This window comes from Pongo abelii, chromosome 11, assembly GCF_028885655.2.
Source record: "Pongo abelii isolate AG06213 chromosome 11, NHGRI_mPonAbe1-v2.0_pri, whole genome shotgun sequence".
Lineage (NCBI taxonomy): Eukaryota > Metazoa > Chordata > Mammalia > Primates > Hominidae > Pongo > Pongo abelii.
This window is the reverse complement of record NC_071996.2, coordinates 75,668,850-75,684,894: the sequence shown is the minus strand read 5'-3', so window position 1 is coordinate 75,684,894 and position 16,045 is coordinate 75,668,850. Positions and strand designations below refer to the sequence as shown.

At 41.1% G+C, this 16,045-nt stretch overlaps 1 protein-coding gene across 5 annotated transcripts in view; it reads right to left on the bottom strand.

Annotated features, from left to right (window-relative positions):
- MAP3K20 (mitogen-activated protein kinase kinase kinase 20) overlaps positions 1–15,669 on the bottom strand; it is a 193,648-nt gene extending 177,979 nt beyond the window's left edge. Inside the window, exons 1-2 of one of the 5 annotated variants that reach the window (XM_024243283.3) lie at positions 15,604–15,669; positions 241–433 (exon numbers count right to left, since the gene is read on the bottom strand). In XM_024243283.3, coding sequence (XP_024099051.1) covers positions 241–399 — 159 coding nt within the window. In that variant the 5' untranslated portion in view covers positions 400–433; positions 15,604–15,669. The other 4 variants (XM_024243279.3, XM_024243281.3, XM_063712868.1 and 1 more) reach the window with 4 other exon arrangements.
- Between the last annotated feature and the right edge of the window lie 376 nt (positions 15,670–16,045).

Below are 16,045 nucleotides of genomic sequence, written 5' to 3'. Positions count from 1 at the left end.
CATGCCCTGGAAAGAAATCCTCTTACTTCAGCTGACCCCTAGTAGAACTCAACCCTAAAGCACACGCTGCAATAATTTCTATTTATGGGGCTCCCAGAATGGAAATTGGGAAACGGCCTCGTGGATCAGTCCCAAAGGCCTTGCTAGGTCCCTTGCAGCCCTGTGACCCTCTAACTCGAGGTTGAAAAAGCTTACATAAATGGTATCGTGACTGTTTCTGTCAGCTGGAAAAGACCTTACCTCTTTCTCTATTTTGAGGAGCTTCTTTACAGCCACCTCCTTGTCCTGTGATATCCATTTGGCTCGATAAACACTCCCAAAACTTCCTCCACCGCAGTTTTCAAAAAACTGCAAGTCATCAAATTTAATTTGCACAAAGGAGGCACCGAGAGACGACATCTCATAATGACAAAGTATTATACTTCCACAAAATCTGCAGAAAGAAAGAAAAAGAAAAGCTGAATTACAAATATATTAGGCTAAATCCTCTGAATCCTACTTTAGATAATATATCATGAACGAGTCCTGTGAAACTTCCAGAAAGTCATGGTGACTTAGGAAGAAGAAAAGTAAGATTATAAACAAATCGAAATGAAAACACTCACCCTGGCAGCCCACGCAAAATTCAACAACAACCTGCCCAGACTTTGAAACACAGCTGTCCGCAGAGAAATGGCTCAGATATCCCCCAGACAAAACCTGCAGCAGCACTTCCTACCCATCCCAAGGAGCTCTGCCGAAAGGCTACTGTGTCACCAGGTCTCCTATCAGGAAGCCCTGACAGACGGGAAGCATGCTTTCCACAGCAAGCTTGCATAGCTCCCCTGGCATCTGAGGCATGCCACCTCTCCACGCTGCACTCACTTCACACAAAATATACACAACCTAAGCCACTGAGCATCCTGGTACACGGACAGCCAAACGGCTGCAAACTGAACACACAATCAATGTTTAGACTCCAAAAACAAACTTTCAGCTTAGGGATGACAGAAAAGCTGGTCGACTGTTTGCCAGAAATGGCTCTCTGGACTGTATACTGTAACAAAACTTAAAGAGTAGAAAAATTTGCCCTTGATTACAATATATTAAGTCATCCAAAGAATACTGCCAAGGACGTTAAAAAATATTATGCTTGTTTCCAGAGAAACGTATTACCCCTCCCAGAGATTATTCTAGTGATCTTTCCTACGGTCTAAGGAGTTTTACTGTTCTCCAGGTAAGTGGTCATTGTTAACACCCTGTGCCAAACCATAGATTAGTGAGACTCACAAACACAAAAACTGGACTAAAATTGGGCTAAAATTTTGAACCTACATAAAATGCTTAAAAATGGCGGATAAAAAAGTTTGTGTACTATTTTATCCCGTGTGCACTATTTTATGTGGTTTATACAATTCTTGCAAAAAGTATAAACCAAAACCTTATGAAGGACAAATCTATATTTCTAGGAGATTCTGCAAAACATCTGGCCTAGGCTCCTCATAATTATGAATGTCATGAAAGTTTTTTTTTTTTTTTTTTTTTTTTTTGCAGAAAAACTTCTATCATAAGGAAAACTTAAACACAATGACTAGGCTGGGTGTGGTGGCTCACGTCTGTAATCTCAGTACTTTGGGAGGCCGAGGCAGGTGGATCACTTGAAGTCAGGAGTTCGAGACCAGCCTGGCCAATATGGCAAAACCCTGTCTCTACTAAGCACACAGAAATTAGCCGGGTGTGGTGGCAGACACCTGTAATTCCAGCAACTTGGGAGGCTGAGACACGAGAATTCCCTGAACCCAGGAGGTGGAGGTTGCAGTGAGCTGAGATAGTGCCACTGCACTCCAGCCTAGGAAACAGAGTGAGACTCCATCTCAAAAAAAAAAAAAAAAGAGAAGCACGATGACTACATATAATTTATGATCACTGGATTCTGGATAAAAAAATCTATAGAAAATATTATTGGGATATTAGAGAAATCTAAATATTAACTATAAATTAGATGATATTATTTTATCCATGGCAAATAATGGTATTTTTGTTTTATAGATGGATGTCCTTGGATATATTGCTTGGGAAATGCATGTAGCCATTTTAAAGTATGATGTCTATAATTCACTTTAAAATGGTTCAGTCCTCATCCCTGTCCCCCGACACACACACCCAAAAAAGTACATAGGAATAGAGAGAGGGAGAGAGAAAGCAAGCATGCCAAAACGTTAAGAACTGGCACATCTAGGTGACAGGTATCTGGACATTTTACTACTCTTTCCATTCTTCTGTTTTTTTTTTTTTTTAAATAAAAAGGTAGAAGGGGTTGGTTTGTATCCATATAAACTGGCAACATTTCTCCATAAAAAGCCTGGGGCTCTGCTGAGTGAAGTGCACAGGCAGCTCAAAGATCTTAGCATGCAGCTGGTTAGCCATCCCATTTCAGGAAAATCGGGTCACTGAAGAATGCTGATTTCTCACATGAAGTCAAACGCTGCTCTACTTTGGGGAGAAGGCGAGAAAGAGGAAGGGTTATTTGTTCATCCTCTAAAGTTTAGAAGATACACTCCACATAAAAATATGAGTGAGGGAAAGATCATAGTATCCAAATATAGTCTATAAACATGTGAATCAACAGTTTATGTTACCAACTTTTTTGTAATTCCTATTTAGTTAAACATGGAAAAGAACAAAATTTGGATAAAATTCAGGAATGTTGCCAAGGGTAGGTATATTGAGTATGCAAGCTAAGAAGTTTGTTCAACCAAATGTCAAACACCATTTGCAAGGTTCCCTCAGCATTACAGACACTAGGTTTACATTTTTGTTAATTATTTTTATAAAAGCATTAAAATGAAATTGAACTACAAAGCTTATCATAAAAAATAGAAGTTTCCTGTCTCCCCATTCCCCATACCCAATTCCCACTGTCTAGACGCAACTAATTTCAACTCCTTTAGTATTTTCTTCTGGCACTGAACTCTGTATTTCTAAAGAATGTGCTTATATTACTATTTCTTGATTTTCCATTTTAGATATTATCTATTAACTTCTGTGGAAGACAAGAATTTAGTTCTCATATATCACCCTCTACCTCCATGCATACAAGCATGGCATACTTGCCCAAACCTCCCAGCTTCCAGCTGTACAGTAACATTTGGTTAAGTCAATAGTCAGTGTTTACAGTAATCCAACAAAGTAAACATTATTCCCAGCAGTGCCATGTAGGATTCAATAATACATTTCCTTTCTTGGATAACTTTTTGATTCTCTTAGAGTTATTAGTTGCCCTGTTTTTGCTTTTTTGTTGTTGTTTGCTTAGCTTTTTACACTCCTAACACATTCCCCTCATTAATCTCTACCACGAGCTGCAAAACTCCTCTCAATGAAATTAAAACAAGTAATTTCTCTCTCTTTTTTTTTTTTACTCTTTGGTTCTATTGTTTTTAGAGACACTCCTTCTAGGCCCTTCATCCTGATTCAGTCTGGCTGGAACGGTTGCTCTCTAGGCCTGACTTGGACTGGGAGTCCTGTTAGCTACCATCCTAAGAATTGCCTTCACCTTTTTCCTCTGTTAAGAACCTTGTCTTTGGATTTCCTGTCTTCCCTTTCTTGGTTTATTCCTTTGTTTTGACAACACATATCTCCCATTAGCTACCTGAATAGAACACACAGAATAGAATTTTTTGAGAATCTGTATATCTTAAAATGTCTTGATTGGTAGCCTGGTTGGCCATACAATTCTAGGTAGGAAATGATTTTCCGTATAATTTTGAAAGTATTACTTCATTTTCTCCTAGTTTCTAATGTGGCTACTGAGCAGTCTGATGTTACTGATTATTAACCATTTTTATATTATTTTTTCCTCTCTGAAAGCTTTTAGGATCCTCTATTGATCCCAGGACTCCTGAATTTTAATAGGATATGTTTAGGAATGGGTCTTTTTCATTCATTGGTAGGACACTCAGTGAACTCTTTCTATCTGTAACTCATGTATTCTAATTCCAGGAAAGTTTCTTGTGTTATTCATTTACCACTTATAGCCACTTTGACTTCATGTCATCTCATTTCCCATACACACATGAGGAACTGCCTGCACTTCCCAATATACACTGACCTCTCACATCTCCACACTTCTACACAGGCTAGTGTCTCTGCTTCAAATACTTTTCTCTGCACAGCAAACTTCTATCCCTGACCACCTCTTTGAGTCTCCTGAGCACAGTTGAACTCTCCCTCTTATGTGCCACAGCACCTTTCTTTACCCATTTATCTTTCCCACTTAATTCCCACCAGACTATAAATTTCCTAAAGTCAAAACTCAGTTCTGTTTACATCTGGATCCTCAGCACCTACTACACAGCCAAGTACACAGTTATGCAGCTTTTCCATTAAAAAAGCATTTGTTGAATAAGTGAGTAAATAGTTTCTGGTTATTCTTCCATTATATCTTTTGTAGCTGGAAAGGTTTCAACCAAGTAATGTAAAATGTAAGGTGTGTAATTTTTACAAGTGCCCCAAAGGGTTCTGAAGCAATTCCTGATTTGGAAACTGCTGCCTAGGCTTCCTGGGAGACTGAGGAGAGTGTATTTGGGACCTCCAGTACTGGATCCCTCTGAATCCCAGGGTCAGGGAAGAAGGAGGAGTAGAGAAATCCTTTCCAAAACAAAGGTAGAGGTCTGAAGCAGGATGAGATCAGTATGAATTCATCTAAGCCTTATGCTGTAGAACAAGCCCAGGGAATGTGGATGAACTGAGGTAGGATCAGTCACAACTGACACTGATCTAAGGGTGCCAGAAAAAGGCTGACTTTTGAGAAGCACACTTCTCCAGGATTTCACCACTTGACAGGAGGCAACTAGCCAGGTTCTTCACAGAATCACTGCTACTTTGTGATACACCATGCCATTTTGGGAACTGGCTATTTGTGAATGGAACTATCCAATTACTTTAATGTTTTACTGAAACCATAAAAAATTAAGTTCCATCTGAATACTGAATAAACTAGTAATCTACGGTATATGAGTACAGGTTTAACTCCAGTGAGCTTGGCAAAGCATCATGGATGTAGCTGAAAAACTTGGTTGAGATTTCCACTCCCATATACATCAAAGTTAGACCATATATATTTTTTTTCCCCTTGAGTTTTCTCTCCTTTAAGATTCATTTTTCTAAGGGGATCAATTTATGACGAGAAGAATGAAAAATCTGAGTTGCTAGTTATTTATATTTAAAGCATGTTGGGGAAGACTGCTACTTGATAAAATTATGTTCTAATTTTTCAAATGTATTCTCCACTGAATGAATATACCAGAATTTAATAAAAAGTCATCTATATAAATTTATTTACATGGTATATCAAATCAAATCCAACGTTTTCATCTCACTGTATTAAAAGAATTGTTTTGGCCAGGCGCGGTGGCTCACGCCTGTAGTCCCAGCACTTTGGGAGGCCAAGATGGGTGGATCACTTGAGGTCAGGAGTTCGAGACCAGCCTGGTCAACGTGGCAAAACCCCATCTCTACTAAAAATGCAAAAATTAGCAGGGCATGATGGCATGCACCTGTAATCCCAACTACTTGGGAGGCTGGGGCAGGAGACTTGCTAGAACCGGGGAGACAGAGGTTACTGTGAGCCAAGATCACATCACTGCACTCCACCCTGGACAACAGAACAAGGCTCTGTCTCAAAAAAAAAAAAAAGAATTGCTTTTACACAAAAAAGGCAATTTTGCTCCACGCAACAATGCTCAGTTTTAGTTTTGTAGCATTCTAACTGTTCTTTTATAAACTCTCAAAGCTGTTTTAAATGTTAAGTATCTACCATACAATACTGAAGGGTAAGTTAGAGCAGAAATGTCACAAAAATCAAAGTAAAATAAGGCATCACAACTCTGTAAATGTTGAAAATCAATAATTTGGTGGTTGAATCCAATCATTTCACTACTTGAGTAGAATGTCAAAAAATTTTTAATTTAAAATTTTCCTTAAATTAAAATTCAAAAACATTTAACTATTAACCAAATTGCTGAAAGCATATATAGCAGCATCAGCTAATTATGAAAAGTGGAAACATAAGAAATGGTAGGAAATCTTAAAGAATTATTTTACTTTTTAAAGTTTTCAATCTTCTAGTCCAAAAAAATAGACTTAAGTTTCTCTATTCAAAGATCTTCTATCTTGCTTCTTGATTTTTCAGATCCATGTTGACCTCAAATAAGTCATTTACCTTTTCACTTTTACTTTTGCCCCCAAATTAAAAACAAAAATGACCCCACTACAGTTCTAACGTTAAAAAGCAAGGTTTTAGAATTAGATTGATATGAGTTTGAACTCTCCCTCCACCTCTCGGTAACTTTAACAAATTACTTTTTCTCAGACTGTGGCATTTCCAGATGCATAAATAAAAAAATTCAAATCTTTTCCATTCAATGTCACAAAACTGATAGCCCCAAAGTTATCAAGTTTGCACAGTATTTGACTTCATTGATACATCTCACTTCCAAGTAAGAGATATTTCAACAGGGAAGTAGCATGATTCAGGGGAAAGACCCCTACTAGAGAGATCTACGAGCAGATCTGTTATTAGCTACTCGGGCAAGGCACTGTGTCTCTCTGACCTCACTGTTCTCACTGGCAATAATACCAGTGCTGTGAAAGTGCATACGTGAGCACAGTGCCTAGTATATGGTATACATGCAATGAATGGAAATTATAGTTTTCTCATTATTTTAATAACCCTCGATATCTAATCTATTCCTTCAGTTTTTATGGTCAGGTATGCTCTCCTCAATAGCTTTCCTCTCCCCATTTTCAGAATGGTTTTATATTATATCTCTTAGTTTTGTAGAGCAATTATTAACAAATAAAGGTGCTATTGATCCCTAAATCCTTTCCCTCTCTTTGCCTATGTTCTAATTCTTTCTCATTCCTCTGTTTAACTGCTGTTTTTGGTTTTGGTCATTTCTGAAAGATCTTATTAGTAAGTAATTATAATTTCTTTTGAACTTTTTTCATAATGTGAGTATTTAAATGGCTAAAACACAATACTTTTCTTTTTTTGCACTTTTTGGATATTAGCATTGCTAAGATCTATTTATTCAATGACAGCACTCACTTTGGTAGGGTGCTGGAGCATCCCCTCCTTCCCCGGTGACCACGGTCTTCTTTCAGACATTACCTGCTGCACAGTCAATGGACGTCTAACCAAAGAAAACTATAACCTGATTATGCAATACCTGCAAGTGATGATTTTTTTAAAAAAATTAAATCTACTTTGGCCGGGCACAGTGGCTCACACCTGCAATCCCAGCATTTTGGGAGGCGGAGGTTGGAGGATCACTTGAGCCCAGCTGGGGCAACATAGGGAGATCTCATTTCTAAAAGTAAAAATAAAAACCTACTTTATGAAAGGATTAACTTTACTAGAAAAAAGGTCTTTGAACTTTCTCTGGATGTTTCTATCTTGTGGTTTTCTATGGGCCTATATTTCTGAATTTAGATCCTTCCTCTTTTCCTGTCCCTAATTCATACTTTCCTTTCCCCCTTCTTCAAAAAGTAAGGTTGCCAGTTTACTTTTTATACAATATAGGAAGAAAAACTTACTTGTTTTATCATGACCTGGATGTGAAAAAAAAGATACTCTTTGAAAGGAGCTTTCAATATTCAGCAAATTATTTAGCCAACTTGCTGCCTTGATATTTATGCTAGTATTATTTCAGCCTCTTTAACATAGATCAGTGAATAAATTAATAATATGTGCTTTATCATCATGTGTATAAAAAGAACACCACTTGGAATCACTGTTCTGCAATTTTTTTTTTTCCCCTGAGTCTTATCTTCAAAAAAATGAGGAAAGCTCTGGTTCAGTGTATTTGTCCGTAACACCAAGGTCAAAGATTCAAAGATTCTATTCCTCAACAGGACTGCTGTTCTACCATTTTTTTAATCACTAAAAAAGATAAAAGCTGGCTGGGTACAGTGGCTCACACCTGTAATCCCAGCACTCTGCAAGGCTGAGGCAGGAGGACTGCTTGAGCCCAGGAGGTCGAGGCTGCAGTGAGCTATGATTACGCCACTGCACTCCAGCCTGGGCGACAGTGAGACTCTGTCTCAAAAAAAAAAATAAAAATAAAAAAATAAAAGTTGCAAGACTAGGTATATGAACAGAACCAACTCGTACTGTGTCTACCAGGTATTTCCCTTCTTCCTCCAAGGCTGCTCCTAGAAAAATAGTGTATCTTATACAGAGTAGGTTGGGTTCCCAACTTTAAAAAAGAATCTAAAAAACTGAATAGCCATTGTTTCATGTGTTCCCTCCTCCTCTACCTTTACCATATAAGTAATGTAACTCTCTAGTTAGAGCAATGGTAAGAATAAAAATAAGCTAAACATTCTTATTGAAATATTAAAGTAATTTAATATTTCAATTAATAAAAATCAACTTCCACAACACACTTCCTTACCAAAAGTATTGTTACCAGAAGTAAAAGATGGGAGGCACAGGAATGTAGCTGGTGGGAGCACTTACGCCACAGAAATGCTGCGTGGAAACATGTCTGTGCTCAAACAGAAGCCCAACTAGGAAACATGAAGTGGATACAACCTACGGCCATGGCATGGGCCACTGCGTGGGCTTGTTGTGTTGAGTAACTGGGAGCTTCTTGCGGCATGAGGAAGAGAATGGGGCCAGAGTTGAATAAAGTGAGGGTGCACAGAGAGGGGAGATTTCTAGCGCTTGGCCAGAAGAGGAATTCACAGGTGTCAGGACTGGGGATGAGGAGAAAGCCGTAGCCTATGAGTACACAAAGCTCACTTCAGTTCACCACTTCCCACCTATCCTGCCCCCACCCTAGGTCCTGCTGCTACTCAGCCCTTGTTTGTACCCCAAATCGTTTTCTGTCAAATAGAAAGTATCAGACCATCCTGGCTGCTGACAGACAGGTACAACTTTGGACTGAGTGCCCGGAATGAATACTCCTGAGAAGGGTGAATGCAAGAGTTAAAACATGGTAACCTCAATGTAAGATGAAGGGTGAAAGGAATGGGGATGGTAAAACTAGGGAAGACTAAGACCTTATATTATGTTTTGACGATCAAGAGGCAAGGCTATCTATGGATGAAAGTAACAGAACGAATTCATGGTTCTTTGGGAGGCCAAAGTGGAAGTATCGCTTGAGGTCAGGCATTTAAGACCAACTTGGGCAGCATAGTGAGATCCCATGTCTATAAAAAATAAATAAATAAAAATCAGCCAGGTGTGGTGGTTCATGCCTGTAGTCTCTGCTACTCAAGAGACTGAGGCGGGAGGACAGTTTGGGCCCAGGAGTTCAAGGTTGCCATAAGCTATGATTGTGCCATTGCACAAAGTGAGACCGTCTCCAAAAAAAAAAAAGGATTCCTGGTTTGGAGTTGGCCAACAAGAAAATCTGCCACCCTCTTTAGTAGTGAGTGACCCATCATCAAGACAGTTCAATGGGACGTGGGGTGTAGAGTGGGAGTGGGAGACTCTTGCATCAGCTAGGAGGGCAGAAAGAAACCACTTTAAGACCCACTCCAACCCTGTGAGTTGATGACTAATCTGCTATAAAGTATAGATGGTCTCCCTCCTTTTCTGAGGGAAGCAGTCATGAACCCGACACAAAACACCATGGAGAAGCACAGTGAACCACATCAGTGATGGAAATAAGGGAAATGATTTGGCCATCTTCTTCAATTTCTCCTCCCAAACTGGGTGGGAAGCTAAGAGCCACATTCCAGGTTTCTATCCTAAAACTTTCCTCTTCCTTCCCCCCAATTCCCAAAGCAAAGAGATCTCTTTGTCTTGAAAGCCAGAGTATAACCACCTAACATCAAAACTCTTTGGATGATGATCTACCCCTATTCTTTTATCAGCAAAATGGAATTGCACTACCCCATGCAGTATTGGGCTGCAGAGCTTAATGGTGCAGGACTCGTTTTATTAGGACCAATCCCATGTTCCTCGTGTGCTTATTCCCATATGTGATATTACACAGTACTGTGCAGAAGGTGATATGAATAAACAGCTGTCCTACAGCATCAATTTCATTTTAACACTATGGGGAATAAGCCAGGCAAGGTGGCACATACCCTCAGCCCCAGCTACAGGGAAAGTTCAGATGGGAGGATTGCTAGAGCACAGGAGTTCAAGGCCAGCCTGGACAACACAGCAAGACTCTGTTTCTAAAAAAAAAAAAAAGATTTGTCTTTTTAAAAATATGTGTCTGTTTGTATCGATTTGTTCAATTTAAGTAAAACAGTGTAGGACATAAGAGAATGCAAAATCCACATAAATTTTTCAGATTAAATATAAAATTTTAAAGCAAGTACTTGCTTGCATTGGGGTATCTGTGGCTATATGGACAAATTCTTGAAGGAAAACATTCATTTTTCCCCACAATAGAGTACTTTGGTAGAAAAGTTTAATAAGTAAAAATTTACTACATGACGTGCAGACAGCAATTCTTTCCTTTTCTTTTTGGTTTTCTTAAACAGAAGCCTGGAGATGAGTCCAGAAAGAAGGGTATTGGGCCTTGCTCCAAATTAGCTATAAAAATGGTTCCAAATGGTTCTAAAGCACACTTTAGAAACCCTTATACTCAAAGCAGGAGAGTAGTTACGAAAACCTACATACTCACTACGTAAGTATGACTTGGGAACAGGACAGGGTACCAAAGGCAAGCCTTAGCTGGAAGAGCTGAGTGCTATGGTAGGAATGCTCCCACCAAAATTCATGTTGAAACTTAATTACTTAATTGCTAATGTAACAGTACTGGAAAGCAGAACCTTTAAGAGGTGATTAGGTCATAAATGGATTCTCGCTGTTATCCTGGGAGTAGGTTAATTATCTCAGGAGTTCACTTTTTCTCTGTCTTTCATGGCTTGCTTTCGCCTTCCACCCTTCCACAATGGGTAATTCTCACCAGATGCCAGAGCCATGCACCTGGACTTCCCAGGCTCCAGAACCATGAGCCAAATAAATTACCCTTGTTCCTTGTAAATTACCCAGGCTGTGATAGACTGCTCTAGCAGCAGAAAACAGACTAGGACAGTGGGCAAGCAGCTCTGTATAACTTGAGAGATGTAGTAAAACATCCTTCTTTACCACATTGATACAGTGGCTGAAATTTCAGGCACTGTTACAAGCATTTTATGTGCTTTCTCACAAAGTCATGCATCACATAACTATGTTTTAGTCAAAAAATGGACTGCGTATATAACAGCGATCCCATAAGATTGTAATAAAGCTGAAAAATTCCTATTGCTGAGTGATGGCACAGTTTCCTAACGTCATAGCACAATGCATTACTCGTGTTTGTGGTGACGCTGGTGTAAACAAACTTATTACGCTGCCAGCTGTATAAAGGTATGGCACATACAATTATGTACAGCACACAATGCTTGATAAGGATAATAAATGACTATGTTACTCATTTATGTATTTACTATACTTTTTATCCTCATTTTAGAGTGTACGCTTTCTACTTAAAAAAAAAAAAAACAAAAAGAAAGTTAACTGAGGCAGGTCCTTCAGGAGGTGTCCAGAAGAAGGCACTGTTATCATAGGAGATGGGGAGATGGCAGCTCCATACACATTACTGCCCCTGAAGACCTTCCAGTGAGACAAAATGTGAAGGTAGAAAACAGTGATATTGATGATCCTGACCCCGTGTGGGGCTAGGCTGATGTGTGTGTTTCGTCTTAGTTTTTAACAAAGTTTAAGGAGCAAAATAAATTTTTTTTTTAATTTAAAAATAGAAAAAAAATCTTACAGAATAAGGATATAAAGAATTTTTGTATAGCTGTACAATGTGTTCGTGTTTTAAGCTAAGTGTTAGTTCAAGACTCAAAAAGTTAAAAAAAAAAAGTCTAAAGTTTATAAAACAAAAAAGTTACAGCAAGCTAAGGTTAATTTATTATTGAAGAAAAATGTTTAAATAAATCTAGTAGAGCCTAAGTGTACAGTGTTTATAAAGTCTACAGTAGTGTACAGTGATGTCCTGGGCCTTCACATTCCCTCACCACTCACTCACTGACTTGCCCCAAACAACTTCCAGTCCTGAAAGCTCCATTCATGGTAAGTGCCCTATACAGGTGTACCATTTTTTATCTTTGATACCGTATATTTTATACTGTATTTTTACTGTGCCTTTTCTATTTTTCTATAGAAATACTTATTACTGTGTTACAACTGCCTATTCAGTACAGTAGCATGCTACATAGGGCTGTAGCCTAGGAGCAACAGGCTATCTCACACAGCCTAGGTGTGCAGTAGGCTATAGCATCTAGGTTTGTGTAAGTGCATGCTGCAGTGTTCACACAACTACAACATCACCTAACAACGCAGTTCTCTCAGAACGTATGCCCATCATTAATGGACACATGACTGTACTTATCCTTAGGAAGCAGGTACTACTGTCCCCAACTTATATGAGTGAGAAAACTGAGGATCAAGGGTATGAAAGTAGCTCAAGCCAACTACCTTACAGGTAACACAACTTGTGTCAAATTCAGGCCTGACTCCAAAGTCATATCATTGTTTTCTACCATATCGTGTCTTTTTGTTAATAACATTCTGCCTCCTCCTTCTAATTTGCCTTTTGTTTTCCCTATTTAAACTAACTCTTTTCTTATTACAGTAATTACTGGATTGCTTACCATCCACCTAAAGTTCAATTTGAGGCTTTAATTTCCTATTACAATTGAAGACACTGGGGTTAGGGTGTCAAATGTGGGGCTGCTTTGTTCTCACAGATTCTTCCACTGTGCTGGGATTACTTAACAGCTATTAGGACATAATCGATGCTTCAGCTTTCCGTAGGAGGGTCTGACAGAAAAGCACCCATGTATCAGTCAAATCAATCTAAGCTCTAGCATTCATAGTCCTCGTCCCTTACCAGGTACAATTTTCTGGTCACAGCTGGAACTCTGCTTATTTGTGTCTAGTGGGGCAAAGTTAATAGCTACCAAAAAACTAGCCTAAATCTTCCTTGCAGTAAGACCAAAAGGTGCCTTAACTGTTCCTACTACATTTAGATAGACAAGATACTCACCCTGTCAATCTGTCCTGGGTAGAATAAAATGGAAAACAAGTGATCTAAATTCATTTTTATTTCCAGCATCTCAGGATACAGACATAGGGCTATCTTATTCCAAGAAGTACTATATCCCCACAAACACCTTTTTCCAGTTTAAAAAAAAACAAAAACAAAAACAAAAAAACCATTGATTCTCTCCTCTCTTCTGAATCTACCAATTTCTAAAATAAACTGTCCATTTTGCTCTTTCACTCCACACTAATAGCTTCACCTTACATCTGACTTCTTTTCATGAAACATCATTGTAATTTCTTCAGTGTTTTCTCTGATGATTCGATTATTCACTCCACTCCCCCACATACCTCCTATTTATAATTTTGTAGCCCTATCGAAGTCAGTTTCACCGCTCATTCCAGATAGGCTCTGAGCCAATATATTGCCAATAACACTCACTTGTGTGCTAAGTTAAAATACACAGTGCAACTTGCCAAGTTTCCTTATTTGGCAAGAAGGCCCCTTAGTTCCCAAGATCTTTGACCATCCATTTTTAGACCCAAGTCCGCGTGTTTAATATTTGGATATTTTTTTTCGCTCTCTCTCTTTACTGTGTCCTTATATATTCCCTAAAAGATTAAGAAAAACAGATCAATCATCTATTTGCTTTTTTAGACAACAGAGAAAGTCCTTGCAATTGCATCATGGTCATTTACTCTGGAATTATTATCACTAAATTTTTTTACTTAAACAATATTTTGAAGTTAAAAAACTCCCCAAATAATCTCAAAACATTATAGTAGGAATTAAATTGTGAAAGATAAAATAAACGGTGCAGTGGTCCAAAAGACCATTTTTCTTTATCTTAATTCTCTCTTCCCAAACTAAATTCGTATTCATTTAGTCTCCTAAATCTCTCACTATAGTAGCAGGAATTTAAAACAAAGACTCTACAAATGACCATAACCATAATTAAAATGCAGCCATCACTTTTTTTTTTTTTTTTTTGGAAAATTGAAAAACAAGTGAAATTTCACTGTGGAGATAGGCCTACTACAAAGAGGACATTAACTAGCCTTGAATCACTTGTTTATTTTTGTCTTTAAACGTGTTTGGAGGTTTGGATCCACTAAATCCTAGCTGTTCATTTCAACAAGGTCGAGGAAGCAAGAAGGCTCTTCTAAAACAGCTTCGGGGTTAAAGAAGGAATACAGTTTTCAACAATCTTAAGTCAAATATCCTCAAATTCACTCTGTAAGACGATTCTCACACACCAGTATTAATGAGAGCTGCTTACTGTACCATACTTGGAATGGGCCCCTAAATTGTGTTGCTTTCATTATTACAGAAACTAACAAAAATAGTAATTAAGTTCCCCATAAACAGTACTTATGCGCGATCTCAAAGCGCATCAGAAACATAACATTTTCAGCGATCTAACAGAGATAACTTTTTTTTTTATTTTTTTAGGCAATCGGATGTCATCTAGCCAGTCCTGAATTAAAGTTTTCTGAAAGCTGTCATGGGCAAGCGAGGCCATACGAGGCGACGGCCTGGGTAAGCACTTCTGGGCCTGGTGCAGGTCTGGGAGCCCACAAAAAGCCGCTGCCTGAGGGTCGCCAAAGGGGACATCCCCGGCTCCGGTGGGAGGCAAGGGGGAAGCCCGAGAGGGCGGGCGCTTCATGCTGCCCAAGCCCGGGGCAGGAAGGGCGGGGAGCGGCGGCTCTGGGTGGCTCTGGATACATTTACGCATGTTTTTAAAACTAATCTTTAGTGCTCATTGTTCCTGCTGGTTATTCGCATGGCCTAATTATGTGAGGAAAACAGAATGAAGGAAAATGGATGGGAAGCAACACTGCTCGCGGCCGAGTTCTTAGAAAAGCAGAAGTTCGTCGTCTCTCCTCGCACGCACAGCGAGTGCTGGGAAGTGGCCTGCACCGTACCCTGATTTGGGGGCCTCGCGGTTCGCCTCCCGACAGTGCCCCAGTCACCCGCTGCTTGGCCGGCTCTGCTGCTCGAGGAGCCCCTGCCCGTGCCGCACGCCCGGGGCCGCGAAAGCCAGAGCCGCTCCGGCCTGCCCCCGGGCCTCCAGGCGCCAACTTCTCCATGGGACTGGCCCGAACTCTCCCGAACCGCACTTGGCGGCGCCGCGGCCGAGGTCCCGCGAGGACTTCCCCGGCGCCGCGAACGCTCGCTCGCTCGGGCTGCCGCCGCCGCCGCCGCCGCCGGGCGGGCCCTGGGTCGGGGAGGGAAGCCCCGAGGAGCCTCCCCAGGCCGCCTAGACTCCCGGGCTCCGGCGGAGCCTCGGCCCCGAGAAGCGGGGACGACTCGCGAGCGGGGCGGGCCTCGCCCCCTCCCTCCCCGCCCTCCGCGGGCTTCAGCCTGGCCCCTACCTGGCTCCCGGGCGGGGCGCGAGCAGCAGCCGGGGGGCGCGGAGGCCCCGCGCGCGACGAGGGCGGCGGGGGTTGGGACGACAGCGGCCCGCGCGGCTCCCACGCTTCCGCCGCTGTTAGGAGTTGAACATTCCGCCTCTCTGCACGGCGCCAATGAGGAAGACAGTCACGGCAACAGCACCACCTACCTCCCGGCGCGGAACGGCTGGGCCGCCCTCCCCTCACACGCGCGGGCGAGCGGGGCGTGGGGAAGGCGCTCGGGCTTCCCTGGCCTGCGCCCGGGGGGCACCATCCGCCCCGCGCCCCGGCACCCGCCGAGGCCCCCAGACACACCTGCCCTGCTGTGGGGGGAGGGCCGTGGGGGTGTTCCCGCCGGCCCCCAGCACCTTAACTCATCTTTTTGACAAGTTAGCACCACCTGCTACTCCTTCAACTCAGTCTTCAACAAACAGGCGCTGGGGACGCGAAGAAATAGAGGCTGTTTTGTGCCCTGCAAGAATTAATTCTCTAGTTGGGAAAGGCACAAACGTAGAGATTTCTGGGAACATAGGTCTGAAGGCTGCCTCTCTAGAAAGATCAGTAGGTACCTCTGGAATTTTGAGGAGGGGCCATGGTCTGCTGCTCTAGTTG